The sequence below is a fragment of the Ustilaginoidea virens genome, chromosome 2 (genome assembly GCF_000687475.1).
Source record: "Ustilaginoidea virens chromosome 2, complete sequence".
In the NCBI taxonomy this organism is placed as follows: domain Eukaryota; kingdom Fungi; phylum Ascomycota; class Sordariomycetes; order Hypocreales; family Clavicipitaceae; genus Ustilaginoidea; species Ustilaginoidea virens.
Window position 1 is genome coordinate 1,969,763 of NC_057317.1, and position 14,500 is coordinate 1,984,262.

The window sequence follows — 14,500 nt, forward strand, 5'->3', positions numbered from 1 at the left end:
GCTGGCCGGATGCGATGTTGGCGTGTTTTTTTCCCGCTTCCTGCGCTGGACAGCTAGTGTCTTGTTTCTTTGTTTTAAACCTTTTCGGATGCTTGTGGTCTCACGTCTCGGTGGGAGCCTGGAGCCTGGAGCCTGGAGTGTATTGGTATTGCTGACGACGCGGGGTCCGTCCTAGGTCGGAATGAGTCGGAATGAGTCGGAATGAGAACTTCAGACTGGCAGGGTCCGGTCCAGCAGCTGCGATGCGAAATACCGAATAGAAAGATGAATTTCCGAGCGGGGGCTGGTGAAGCAGCAGCCAAGATTTAGGAAAGTTTGGCCAGTCTTGGTCTGGCCTGGATGAAAAAGATGGCCGAGGGGGCGAGAGCCAGCGACATTAATGACAAAAGCTCGCAGTCGCAGGACTTGACGTTGGGAAAGAAAAAAGGAAAAAAAAGAGACACGGACCGGGAAACTAAGCGGCAAAACAGATGTGGCTAATTTTCGCTATTTTTCGCTCGTTCAGAGTTTTCAAACCGCTTTCATGCGTTTAAAAAAAGAAGCGGAAAAGAAGGGGGTTGGCATTCGATTTTCAAAACCCTTTCTTTACATACTCCGTACCTAGCAGGTAGGCAGTAGCGGTAGTAGCCTGCCCAAGGTCAGACGATACTGACATTACATAAAGCCAGGGCGGGCGGGCCGGGGGGAGGGGGGGGAGCGGGGTGGTCCTTGTGGCGGTGGAGCAGGCGAATGGACGGGGCGGGCGCCAACTTGACCAAGCAGCCAAAAAGCGGACCGGCACGCACGGGTAAGCCTGAGCCTGATGGCAGAGAAGAAGCGACGGCCCAGATAACCAGATAACCAGATAACCAGGGCCGAAAAGACCGCACGCGCACGGCAAGCATGCGCTTCTAGAGCCAGCTTTGTCAAACAAAGGGGTATGTTCGGGTGTGAAAGAGAGGCAAGAAGCAACTTGAAAGGCTGACAGGATGACGACAAAGACTCCTCGGACTCCGTAAATGCGGAACTCCGTGTAACAGACGTATACTCCGAGTCCAGCTGGGTACCTAGATATCTACTACCTACCAGACCTCTCCTAACTCTGTCAAGGAGAGGAAGGGGGGAGAGGGGGCCGGCATTGATATGCACCAAATCCCGAGTACTGTCCTCCTAGGTACCAGGTACAAATGTGTGCATCTTGTACACATAGTGCGCCGAGGTAGAGAGCACCTGCCAGGCTTCTTCAGCCTTCTGTAGACTTGTCGGAGAACTTTCACCTGGCCGTTATGGTCACATGCCGTCATCTTCAAGTTGACGCCATCGTGCAGCCAGCCAGCAGTGAGCACCGAGCAGTGAGCACCGAGCAGTGAGCACCGAGCAGTGAGCACCGAGCAGTGAGCACCAGTACAGACTTATGCTTACTGGAGTTGACGTAGAGCGTAGGTTAGGCTAGGTAGGTTCAAATGGTTACCTAAGATTGATGGCTCCGGTTAGGTTTTTTTAGGTTTCCGACATCACAACATCACAAATGCCGATAGGCTGAGTCGTCTCGGGCTTACTGACAACCATGAGCACCAGACACCAGTTGACCCTTTTCACGCACCACTTGACCACCAACCTTGCTTGACTCGTCCCGTGTCGCTGACCTCAAGTTACTCTGGTCTCACTCGCCCGACCCCCTTTCACGCCATCCTCCCCCTCTCGTTGCATCACATGATGGTCCCTCAGGATTTGCACGCGCCGCAACCCACAGCATGGCCGCCTGGGGCCTGAGTGAGGCAATCCAACGACTCCGTAATCAAATTCGGGGTCATGAACCAACCACGACGAGGCTCGTCGCACGATGCAGACTACTTGGCCGCGACTTACCCCCATCTTTCTTTCTTTCAAAGGGGAACAAACAAGCGCAGGGGAACCGCCCGAGGAACCACATCCTCGGCTTTGATTTCCTGCATCATCTTAAAAAGCAAGCCTCGTGCATTGTGGCACCCTGGACCCGCCAAGAACAAACGCCGACGCAGAAGAAAGAAATAAAACAAAATAAAAAGGACCAAAGAAAGACTAGCAAATCGCAAAAGGACTGTCAAATCGCACGCATTCAACCTCTTCCTCTTTGTCATGACGACTGATCAAGCGAGCCCTCTCTTGATGTCCTTGGCCACCAAGCCAGTTGGGTTCTCCTCTGGTTTCGAATAGTCGGGCCGGCCGCCGAGAACGTCGACAACTTCGCGCAACCCAAGCCAGTAAGCAGCCTTGGGTCGCCTGTTTGGCCAGTCCGTGTCTCGTTCCTCAAGAACCTTCATCGGCGTGAACACAACTTCGGAACCCTGAATGCCAATGACGCTCGTGCTGTTGGGGTCCTTCTTGACCCGGTTATGAGCGTTGCAGCCATACTCTTCCAAGTGCTGGACGCACTTGATGGCCAACCGAACCGCTCGGCACCGGTCCATGGGAGATGGCACCCCACCCTGCTGCACGTGTCCAGGGATACTTTCGCGGCTTTCGAAACGGTCGTGGGCCTCTTCACGGATGATGTTGGCAATGAGCTTTGCGTCGTAGACCTTGCTGGCCTTTTCGTTGACTAGTATGAGACGACCGGCTCGCGACTGCCCCCCGTCGTTTTTGAAGACGTTTTTGAGATGGTTGACGTCTGCGTTGAGCATTTCCAGGCTGATGCCCTCCTCTGGGATGTAAACTGCCGAGGCGCCAACGCTGAGCCCACTGAGTATCGCCACATACCCACAACGACCACCCTGGGTTTCAATGACGAAAACTCGCCGGCGAGTCGCAGAGGCAGATTGCTTGATCTTGTCACAGTAGCTCACCAACTCGTTAAGACAGGTGTCCGAGCCGAGAGAGTACTCGGTACCGGGAACATTGTTGGAAATCGTGGCGGGAAGAAGACAGACGGGGATGCAAAGCGACGGGTACTGATCTCTGGCCTTGCGCAACTGCGATACCGAATGGAAGGCCTCGAATCCACCAACAATGAACAAGGCGTCGAATTCGTACTGCTCAATCAGGTTGGCAATGAGCTCCATGCCGGATTCCTCGGGTAGCTCGCGGTTCGTTCCAATCTCGGAGCCGCCCTTGCTGGCCCAGCTGTCTACCTCGAGCCAGTCAAACGGTCGGACGGCACCGATGGGCTTGTCATCGTGATGGCGTGCAAACCCTGCAAAGCCATTATGAATAGCAATAGGCTCATGGCCGCGACTGAGACAATAGGCAACAGCTGCCCGTACTGCTGCGTTCATACCGCCAGCGGGAGCACCAACATTGATGAAGCCAATCTTCATGCGCTGTTGCATTGCGTGTCAGCCTGACAAGTGCTTTTTTCTGCGCAATTGAAGAGAGAAAGGGGAAAAAAAAAAAAAAGCCACAAGCTTGCTCGAGTCACCTACACTTTTTTCGGGCAGTTTATGGTCATCGATCATGACATTCGTAGTCATAGTGTACGACTTGTACTGGTCGGCAAATTCAGTGTCGCGAAGGGACATGGCTCTTTCAAAGTCTTTGCTTTCCACAGCTTTGGCGACTTCCTTGGTCTCCTGCACGGCCTTCATCAGCGGTTTACGCACGATTTTGTTTTCGTTCATGGCAATGAAGCAAGTCTCCGTCTCGGGAGTAGCTTCCAAGACAGCCTTGACAGCCTCCACGCCTTGCAGGGTGGCGAGGACGCGATCATAAGCTACGGCGGTACCTCCACGCTGTACGTGGCCCAGAGTGGTGATGCGGGTATCAAGGCCGAGACCGCCTTCTGTCTTGTCCGAGAGAAGGTCTTTGATTTCTTGCGGCGTGATCTTGTTGCCATCTTTGTGACGGGCTCCTTCGGCGACAATCACGATTGTCTTGCGCTTGCCAAGTTGACGATGCCTGTTGACCACTTCTGACATGTCCTGTCTCCAGTCGTGTTCTTGGGGGCGCTCGGGGATAAAGACAAAATCTGCACCAGTGGCAACACCCGCTAGAAGAGCCAGCCAACCGCAATGGCGCCCCATGACCTCGATGACAAAAGCTCGAGAGTGTGACGAGGCTGTTGCCTCGATGTAATCGACCATTTCGCAAATTCGGGAGAGGGCGGAGTAGCAGCCCACGGTAGCGTCGGTGCCGGAGAGATCGTTGTCGATGGAGCCGACAATGCCAACAATGTTCAAATGTTTGTATGGCGCAACCTGGTCCGTGGAGAGCTCGCCGTTGGCCACGAGCTCCTCCAGCAAGGACGGCCACTCAGCACGGAACTTGTCAGCACCAGTGAGCGAACCGTCGCCGCCGCAGATGATCAAGGCATCAATCCCATGCAGGACCATGTTTTTGGCCGCTCTCCTCCGTCCCTCTCGCTCGTAGAAAGCCATGCATCGAGCTGTGCCTATGAGGGTACCGCCCTCGGATAGCCAGCCACGAACATCGTGCCATTCCATCTTTTTGATGAGGTTCCCTCCTTGCACTAGGCCTTCGTAGCCTTCGTAGACGGCAAAGGCATCGCAGCCGAGATGGATAGCCATGCGGACAACGGCGCGCACAACGCCGTTCATGCCTGGGGAATCGCCCCCAGAGGTCATGACGGCAATCTTCTTCTTGGGAGCCATGGCGAGACAGCGAGGCGTTTGCGGAGACGGGAAGGTAGGGCGTTACTGCAGAACAAGGAACACCCGGGAAGCGAGCTCACCAGACGGCCTTTGGGAGCGATTCGAAACGGCCAGAGTAGACTAATCGATAGGTCAAGAAATAAATGAATAAATAAAATCGATAAAAAATAAAACGTAGGTACGGCGTGAGGCGCTTCTACAAGTTCATAGCAATAACTGTAGGAAACGAGGATGAAAGGCGACAGGGAAGAAAAGGCGAGGAAAGGCGCTCCTTGGCAGCCGCCAATGCTGGTGAAACGAAACGAAACGAAACGAAACGAAACTCGGCAGTGCTGCTTTGCGAGCTGAGGAGGGACGGGCCGCACGCAGCAAGCAGTCTGGTAGCATTGACTTGAGCTTCAACCAGAGTTGCAGGCACTATGGACGACCTTGGGCGCAGCGGCAGATTTGGGCGCAGCAGATTTGGCATCAGCAACAAGCCAAGCAATCTATATCGGCTGCAGCAAAGCTGATTTTGGCCGGCGAATATTTCTCGCTCGGTGACGCGGGGCCAACAACTTCAACAACCCAGTGCCCCTCTACTGATAGCCTGATAGCCTGATAGGTACGGAGTACAGGTAGTACTGTACTGTCTGGTAGCAGCAAGTACCTTATGTACCTACCTAGGTACCGCTACTGGGACTTTGCGCGATGACGAAACGGTGCACTGCCAGGCTGGACACTATAAAAGGCCGCCTATACTCCGTAGACTTTTTACCTCACCTTTAACAGAAACAATAAGCACAAAAATGGCGTCTGCGATGCGATGCCCTTCTTTTAGAGATCCCGGCTAGACGATCCAGGCTTCTACCTCCTATTACTAACTGCGAACTTGGTACTTTCAGGAAACTCCGTACTCGGCCGGAGCCTGAACCATGTTTAATAGCCCGCCCACCTGAGCCATTTACAAACAGGCATGGCCCAAGCCTTGTGGCTGGGCTCCCCCAACAAAGTTAGGTCAGGCTAGGTACCTTAGGTAATTGACCATCACCGCAGTGGCTTATGTAACAGAAGAAAAAAGAAGCAATGATGGGCTTGGCTTCGAAAAACCACCACCACCACCACCACCATCATCATCATCATCATCATCATCGTCAATCAACACCACTTTTGATCAGACCTAGTAATTTCATCTTGCCAACTTTCAAGGTGCACTGCCTCAGGCTGAGCGCAACTCCCACATCATCAAATACAAGTGTCTTGTCCCCATCATCGTCTACATGCGTCGATACTTTCTCCCAACCTCATCGAGGTGTTAGTAGTCATGGCCCCTGCCGAGGGTTCGCCTCTGTCCCTGCGACCCTTTCCAGTCGCCGACAAGGCGCCAAAGAACCTTGCCGAGTTTATTGCCCGAGTCAACGCACAGCCGGGCGGTTTCCGCGCCGTCACCGAGGACAAGCTGCGGGATGAGATCAAATCCAGAGACAGCATCAACGGTGCCGAGTCGGACCAAGAAGACGTAGACTTGTCTCATGCTGGCGTCGACGACGACCAGGCCAAGGATCCCATCGCAGCGCGCATGGAAGTTTTGAAACATATCGAGTATGCAGCTCTAGCTTGGTGCAAAAGCGATTACTCTTCCCATCTCTCGTCCGAAAATCCAGCTAGAACCTGACAATTGAGCATTAGAGTTGCCAGTAATACAGCCAACCTCACGCTGGATTCCTTGTCATTACTCCTTTCCAAGCAACGCCCAACGCAAGCCGGCTTGACGCTTTCTCAGCAACTACGAGACATGGTCGGCATCGGCACTCTCGGCGCAGATAAGCTAGACGAGCCGATCGTGAACCCTTCGAGGGCAAAAGATGGCGAGGAAGTTGCCCTTGGCTGGACGCTCATGCAGATCAACCAGGCAAGAGATGCCGCCAAAGAAGCCGGAGGATTTCTGCAACGAGAGGTCGAAGCCGAGAGCAAGTACTGGCGCGACGTGGTGGCCGTAAAAAATTCCGGCTGGTTCATTTGCCGTGCACCGCAGTCGCGGCACCTGCTAGGTGTAAAGTTTGGCTTCTCCGAGGGTAAGCTTGCCGAGGTGCCACGGCCACAGGATGGCCTCGAACGAAAAGAAAAAAAAACAGCCCGAGGATCTGACCCATTCTAGCTACCGCCGAGTTCAAAAACAATAGTCTGGCGCCCATGAAGCGAGGTGAGGATGGCTCAGTCGAGCTCGACCTCGGTCGGCTAGGCGGTGTGTCTGAAGGACTGGTCGTGACGTACGAGAAGGACGGAAAGCTCGTCGGCCGGTCTGTTCCTCGGCGAAGGGCAAACGACGATGCGTCCTTGGGGTCTCGGGTCCTCGAAGCGCGAAACACCATCTTTTCCCAGGAACTCTGGCATGAGCTGACGCGCGAAGCCCGCACATTGGCCGCGTACGACGTCAAACCGCAAGGTTCCAAGCTGACCTGCATGGTGGATGAATCGTCCAAGATTATCCTGGAGCTGCTGCCGCTTGAAGCCTGCCCTGCCAGCGATGACTCGCTGCCCGAAAGCAACGTGGCAGAGACCATCTCCATCTCGCTGCATGTCCTCTTAAGCTACGCCCACCAATGCAATGAGCTCATGCGGATTCGCCCCATACCACCGCACATTTCCCGAACGCGCGGCCAGCAAGTGCCGGCGTTGCTCAGGCCCGTCATTGCGCGTATGGCGTCGATGCGCAGTGTCCGAGCATGCACCAAGTACGTCGGCGATATAGCGGCGTGTCTCCAAAGCGCAGGGCTACCCTCATCGTTCACCCTCAAGACCGCCCAGTACTCGGTCGTTGAAGCGGCAACGCAGGGGCCGAACCAACCAGCCGGCGCGCATTCCCTGGTCCGCAGCATGCTGCAGCCGATAGAGTACAACATCGACCTGGTGATTCTGCCCGAAGCAGCACTCACCATCCGCGGGCGAACGCTTCTCTTCCCCGTCACCACGACCTTTTACCATGTCGCGCTTCCGACATCCTCTGCCCTGCACAGCGCGTGTGCCCCATACGCGGACGGGTACACCGACACAAAGGGTCTATTCGACTACCTCCGCACGGCGACCTCGCGGGCACTGGCCCTCCACTTCCTCGCAAAGCTCTCCAGTCGCGCAGAGCAGGCGCCCAACAACAACAACAACAACAACAACAACAACAACAACAACAACAACAAGTGGATCCGAAGCGTACAGGGCTCCTTGGTCTGCGACGCCGAGGACGACACCCTCGAGCTCCTTTTTTCCGTCCGGGACAGTCCTGACATTGCGCTCGCAGTGACACGCACCGTCGTTTCGAACGGCAACAAGTCGTCATCCGAATCTTGGCAGTGGTCAGCAGCTCCAGCCGGCGGCGAGTCCGCAAGCATGCATGACGTTGTGGAAAACGCAGCTACCCGGTCCGTGTCCTAGGAGGGAAAGCATACCGCGCATGGCGGCGAGACAGTAGCGGCGACGGGCTCGGCAGAGGAGACGCCCGCCATGCGCGCCCAAAAGCAACCGCAAACGCAAAAGCAAGCCCAGACCCCAAACCCCAACAGCCGCCAGAGGACGTGCCCAATGCCCGTCTCAGAGGACGAATGGCCAAAAAAAGCTGGCAAAGAGATATGCAAACGAAGGAGGAGGAGAAGCAGAAACAAGTCGCGAGCTCAACCTCTCAACTAGCGGAGTCGGAGGAGCTGAGCAAACGCTTGGAGATGGCCATCAGCGTTTTCAATGGCAGAGCCACCTGAGCGGGAAAAAAGTCGCAGTTGAGAAGTAGACGTAGACGGGCGTGAGTTGGGCTCAGAACCACGACCATAAGTACGTCGGGAGGTTTAGATTGAGGACTGCCGTGCCAGTCGGTGGTTACGTGGGGGACGGCAGCAAGAGCGCAGCGCAGTATACCCAAAATTCACACGAATGGAAAGACGTTGATGCATCATGAGCTCGTTAATCCAGTAGCTGGCCACTCTGCCGTTCTGCTTTCATCGTCGCGACAGTTTCGCGACGTGGTTTCAGCCAAGCTAGGTCTTGTAGCAGCCAAACCCGATCGACCATCTTTCCAAACCCCGATTCCAACCTCAGCTCACCACTTCTAATCTAGGGAGTGCTCCCCATTCTCGCATAGAGTCTATCCACGTATACAGAATCTTTTTCTTTTTCCCTTCGTTCTGAGGCTAGGAGCAAAAAAAAAAAAAAAAAAAAAAAAAAAAAAAAAAAAGAGACGAGAAGGCAAGAAAGAAGGAAATCCGCACAAGCAAGTAAGGGGGTATCATTCTCATGATGACATGAGATTCCATCGTCATCCCGCGTTAAACAGATACCTGAGCTCGTGCTCAGACAGCCTTCCGATTCTCATGCTCTCCTTCTCGTCGAGCGCGGCCTCCACAATCTGCTTCTTCTTGTCCTGCAGATGGACGATGCGATCCTCCACCGTCTCCTTGGTCAGGATGCGGTACACCTCCACCTCCTTTTGCTGGCCGATGCGGTACGTCCGATCAATGGCTTGCATCTCAATGTAAGGGTTCCAAAATGGGTCCATGATGATGACGCGCGTCGCCGCCGTGAGGTTGAGGCCTGCGTTGCCGGCGCGCAGGGAAACCAGCATGACTGTCTGCTTGGCGTCGTCCCGGAACTGCTGGGCGTTGAAGCTGCGCTGGTCGCCTGTCATGCTGCCGTCGTAGCGCAGGGGGTTGGCGTCGAATCCCTCGTGCCACATGGCCACCTGGAGGAGATCGAGGAGCAGGGTCCACTGGGAGAAGATGATGGTTTTTTCTCCCGTTTCGCGAATCTTCTTCAGGAGGTGCATGCATTCCGTTACTTTGGCCGCGGGCATCCAGGTTTTGCGGAGGTAGCGCATGTATTTGCGGTAAGCAACTCGATTTTTGACGGCTTCCATTCGGAGAGCTTTGAGCATGGAGGGCTTGACGTCGTTTTGTCTTTCAGTTTCCTTCGCTTTGCCCTTGCCTTTGCTCGACTTCTTGGCCTTTTTCTTGCTCCTGGTCTTGTGGGACTTGTTTGCATCGTTTGTCTCGCCTTTGGACGCCTTTCTTGCAAGCTCTCCCACGTCAGCAAGCTCATAATCCTGGTGGTCCATGTCGCCTTCGTCCTCGTCAACGCCGTCGTCGACAACAAAGCCCTTTAGATTCCCCTTTTCATCAGTCTCGTCGTTGTCCACATCAGAATCATCATCATCAGTGGCAGACCCATCGTCCGAGTCGTCTTCATCCTCATGGTCCTCGTCATCGGTGTAATCGCCATCTGCCGCCATCTTCTCAACCTCCTCAGCCATGTGAATCGTCTTGAACGTGTCGTACGTAAAACACTTCTTGGGCTCAAACACGCAACGGCAGACAGGGCACTTAGCTCTGTCACTTTCGTTGCCTTCGTGGATATTCTGTACCGCCGCGTCAGCGGTGATGCGAAGCAGGCAGTCTTTGCAGCTGTCGTGTCCGCAAGGTATGAAGAACGAGGGCGACTGCACCGCATCGTAGCAGATAGGGCACTCAAAGGCTTTGATGCCCTTGATTCTCTCAACTATCCCTCTGTCCAGCTCCTTGACGAGCTTTTCTATATCCTCGTGGCTCACCGCACTGACCGAGTCGTTGACGTCCAGGTTGAGGTGCGGGTGGCAGCATGCTTGACGAAGGCGCAGTAGCAACACGAGTATACTAGAATAGTTCTTGCTTACGGTTCCTTCGCGGAGATATTTGTTGAACATGACCTGGGCTTTCTCTTCGAGTTGTTTGTAAAAGTCGCGCTCGTCGGTGGACAATTCCGCATAGACGACATGCTCCGTCTTGGGAGGTAACTGCAATATGGGCTTCCCGTCCAGCTCGGAATCCTTCTTTCGACGCAGCATAACGGCTTTGAGCAAAGCTCGAAGCCTGCTCATGGCCATGCTCTTTGGATCACCCCGCATACCGAAGAGCACACCAAAGCCCTGTTTCGCCAAGAGAGTTAGTTTCCCGGCGGTGTATCCAATTTTGGCATCGCTCACCTTACGAAAAGCCTCCCAAGTATGGTATGGCTTGATTCGGAGAAACCTCAAGAGAGAGTAGAGCTCAAGAACCCCATTCATCATCGGAGTTCCTGTGAGGCACCATCTATAGGTCGCTTTCAGTTGATGGCATGCTTTTGCCGTCCGGGTGTTTCGATTCTTGATGCACTGGGCTTCGTCTAGAATGATTCGATGAAAAACTGCTTTTTCTGGGTGCAATAGCGGAAACCTGGAGGCGACTGATCTATCCTTGAAATCAATATTCCTGTCATTGTTCTCTTCAATGAACTTTTCATAGCGCTTGAGCTCCTGTGCAATAGTCCCATATGTGGTGAGAACAACGTCGTACTTGAGCAACTCGTCGGTGGTTGCTTTCTTGTTATGATAGACAAAGACACTTAGCCTATGCGTTACCTTGGTTTTTTTCTTGATTTCATCTTCCCATTGACGAATTAGAGATAGCGGTCCGATTATAAGATTGGTCTGTCTCCGTTAGCGAAGACCAAGCAATAAGCGAGCATCAAGAAAGGAGGAAGCAAAACTTACTTTGGGACGACAATATCCCGGATTAGCAAGAATGAGGGCTAGAGTGGAAATCGTCTTTCCTAGTCCCATGTCATCGGCCAAGATGCCTCCCTTGTTGGTTCCCCTTTCCATTTCCTTCATCCAGGCGAGAGCTACACCTTGATGGCGATAGAGCGGGTACTTGAGCCCTGCGGGACCAATTTCACGATTTTCCGCCGGAATGTCCACGTCGGGACGAATGTTCCTCAACAAATCATCCAATTCTTTCTCGGTAAGCTGCGGATCTTGTTCCTCGTGGGAAAAGATGTCCATCAGGCGATCTTGGAGCGCAACGCCGTTTTGATCAACCCCGTTGGAGAAATCATATGCGCTCGTCCTATCAATAATATGCGATAAGGTGTCGCCACCGGAACTTCGCAGAATGGGTACTACGGAGGAGGGTAGTACCGCAGACGAAGCACGTTGAGGACTATGGCTATGGGCGGCGAATAAGGGTTGAGATCGAAGAACAAATTTGTCATTAATCTGCGGCGCGCCTGGCCTTGATCCAGACGACTGAGGCGCAGAACCAGGAGAGTACATAGCCATACGGCTATGTACGTCGTGAGAGCCATGTCGAGGGTTGGAAGGTGAATCGAGTGCAGACTCTGCAGACCGCCATTGGTCCGCGTCATCCCAGCTTGGATCATATGATCCGGGCATCGTCGCACTTGGCCTGGGCGTGGAAAAAGGATCTCCTACGTTTGAGCGCTGCCTCGCCATCAGTCTCGACAGTGCACTCGACTCGTTTTCAGACCGCATGCTGGCCGAGGCAGATGATGGTGGCAGAGGCGAAGGCTGAGAGCGTTGCCAGGCCATTTCCCGACCTTTGCTATTTTGTTCTGAGCGCTGATGACGACGAATCTGTTCCGCGATAATGGTAGCGTTGAAGTCGTCCTCCTCCCTGTGTCTGTCAGAATTACGTTTCTCTTTAGAACACTGGCCAAGAACCATACCCTGTGAGATCAATAATTTCATAGGGTTCGGAAGAGCCTGTTCTTTTGTTGTAGTCTGCAGGGCTGGAGCTGTGATCGCCTGCCGGAGTCGGCGTAGGTCTCCTGGATTTACTTGGGTGAAGCATCACGGCGGAGTCGACAGCGCCTATAGCCCGCTTCCTGCTCGGCAGAGACGCAGACGAGGGACCGATATCCCCCACGACATTGTCTCTGCGAGGGGTTTCCATTTCGACGGAAGGGCCACTGTTTGAACGAGAAGTTTGTGGTTGAGATGGATTTTCTGCGGTATTATCTGTCAGAGGAGGAGGTGATCAAACCAAGTCAAGTAATGGTGAGCAAAGTCCCAGAACGAAGCCAAGGTAAAGTCATGAATGTCTGCTTGCCTCTTATGTGCAAAGCACAAGCAAGGCATGCCTGGCCGCTGCATGTAATGCAGGTGACACAAAGGTGACGGCCAGGCGGCAGAAAACAGGCAGCAACACACACTCATTCCCCAGCACCTGCAAGAAACGAGGATGACTAGGAGGTTGAGTGAGTGTTCAGGGTTAGTTTCGCGAGCGAGCTAGGGCACAAAAAGCTTTGGAATTGCATATGTGAAACTTCACGGGTTGACTTGCGTCAAAGCAGAGGAGATGTGAACAAGTTCACGCAACTTTGTTCTGGGGCAGGCAGCGGGCCGGGGGGGGGGGGGGGGGGGCCATTTGTCATGTGAGTTTGACGGTCGCAAAAAAAAAAAAAAAGGAAAGTGAAAAAAACTTAAATCTACACCTACTAGGAGATGGAGTAGCCCTGGAGGACCGTGACGATGCTGATCGGTGCGTCTCAACACCTGAAGTTCTAACACATCAGCTTCTCATGCCACTAACTTTGCTCTGGATGGCATGTTGCGCAATACACGGGCGGGTGCAGTCTTGGAAGGTAGACAAGCCAGATGCGCGACGAGGCAAAACAAACCATTTCTTGTAGCGGACGGGGTTGCCTGCAGATCTTGCTGTTGTTGCTGCTGCTGCTGTTGCTGTTGTTGTTGTTGCTGCTGCTGCTGCTGCTGCTGCTGCCTCAGCAGGAGTTCCAATTCTCCAATCTTCTGGGATACCTTTTCCCGCTCCTCTTCGACGCCTGGCCACCTCTCGTCCTGCATGGAATCAAGTAGGGCGTTTTGGGCAGTCAACGCGTCCAGGATGTTCTCGCTGGTCATTGATATTGCCATTTTTCCTTCCATGGACGATGCCGTCGAGCGAAGAAGCACCAGACATCAGGATATGGACACGTGCGTGAATGTTTAGGTACCTAGGTAGGTTTGCTTCGCTGCTACACAAGACTCCGTGATCGCCTCGGTTTGCGGTAGCGGAAGGGACGGGCCCAAAAGTTAGATTGAAGCCTAACCAAGTCAAGCAGCCATTTGCCTGGCGGTGAAGCTGTCTGGTCGTCTTATCGTTTGTCGTTTGTCGTTGGCAACCAGTATCTTGTATCGCGACGCGTCTCAAATCTCAAGAGTTTGTGCTCATGCATTTCATTGGTGGGGAGGCCACGAGGTGGAAATCGGCGAAATGTCAACCCGATCCGGGTAAGCTCACAGATTCCTTCCTACGGAGTCTTTCTAACCCAGATATCCCAGATATTGGCCATGTCCGCGTCGGACCACTGATTCGGTTGACGGCTGACAATGCAAAAGGCACAAGACGTTGTTCAGTCTTGACAACAGTTGAAGTCGTTTTCTTCAAACATGTTCTAACGTGTGGGTCATAACTCATAGTTCGCTTCTCCCCACACAGGACGGCGTTCCTTGGCGAACAGAATTTGCGACCCTTGTACAGATTAAATAGGCGTAAACACTCCGGCATCTCAAGGTCGACGACACTGCGTTGCCTGTGCCATGCTGGAGAATTTCGTACAAGACTGTTTCCAGGGGGAGCCAGGACCGTGGTGAGTGAGTTTCTGTCTTCCTCCCCCCCCCGCAAAGTCAGTTTTTATCTTGTCAATCTGCGTTTCTGCCACAACAGCTACAACTATGCACAAGTAGCACCTGAAACCTACCCGTCCTTGTCCCAGGTGCTGCCACTGGAGGTCTCACATCTTGACAGACTCGGTGAATACTTTTCAATACTGTGCTCAACGGTCCTCCAATGTGGGAGCAATAATCTCCAGGGTCAAAGGGCCAAAAAAGAAAGCGAGAAGAAGAAAATGCCAAAGCTACGCTGTACCGTGCGCCCCGACACTGAACCCTCAGTCTCTTGCAAAATCCCAGCCTTTCAACGGAAAAGGAGAAGGAAACAAAAAAAGGAATAAAGAGAAAAGTGCGACAACCAGGCTCATCATCAAATGCGACAATATACAGCAGCCCCCCAATCCCTCCGAACCTTAACCAAGACAATCAAGACTTATCCCGAGGAGTTCCCTGCCTGTTAAGCTGTCACCTCTCCGGTGAACCCCTTATTCGC

The 14,500-nt window shown here is 53.5% G+C and overlaps 4 protein-coding genes across 4 annotated transcripts; 1 reads left to right on the forward strand and 3 right to left on the reverse strand.

Moving 5' to 3' along the window:
- Positions 1 to 2,108: 2,108 nt before the first annotated feature.
- UV8b_02279 (uncharacterized protein) lies at positions 2,109 to 4,565 on the reverse strand (the record flags this gene model as incomplete). Its single annotated transcript, XM_043139777.1, has 2 exons — positions 2,109 to 3,278; positions 3,381 to 4,565. 2 exons carry the CDS (start codon positions 4,563 to 4,565, stop codon positions 2,109 to 2,111), a joined length of 2,355 nt encoding a protein of 784 aa, XP_042995711.1.
- A 1,303-nt stretch (positions 4,566 to 5,868) lies between these two features.
- On the forward strand, positions 5,869 to 7,973 carry UV8b_02280 (uncharacterized protein; the record flags this gene model as incomplete). The annotated part of the gene is made up of 3 exons (XM_043139778.1): positions 5,869 to 6,146; positions 6,234 to 6,619; positions 6,703 to 7,973. The coding sequence occupies 3 exons, from the start codon at positions 5,869 to 5,871 to the stop codon at positions 7,971 to 7,973; spliced, it is 1,935 nt and encodes a 644-aa protein (XP_042995712.1).
- Positions 7,974 to 8,844: 871 nt separating this feature from the next.
- On the reverse strand, positions 8,845 to 12,289 carry UV8b_02281 (uncharacterized protein; the record flags this gene model as incomplete). Its single annotated transcript, XM_043139779.1, has 4 exons — positions 8,845 to 10,485; positions 10,543 to 11,025; positions 11,089 to 12,010; positions 12,063 to 12,289. 4 exons carry the CDS (start codon positions 12,287 to 12,289, stop codon positions 8,845 to 8,847), a joined length of 3,273 nt encoding a protein of 1,090 aa, XP_042995713.1.
- A 544-nt stretch (positions 12,290 to 12,833) lies between these two features.
- UV8b_02282 (uncharacterized protein) lies at positions 12,834 to 13,269 on the reverse strand (the record flags this gene model as incomplete). The annotated part of the gene is made up of 2 exons (XM_043139780.1): positions 12,834 to 12,883; positions 13,017 to 13,269. 2 exons carry the CDS (start codon positions 13,267 to 13,269, stop codon positions 12,834 to 12,836), a joined length of 303 nt encoding a protein of 100 aa, XP_042995714.1.
- Between the last annotated feature and the right edge of the window lie 1,231 nt (positions 13,270 to 14,500).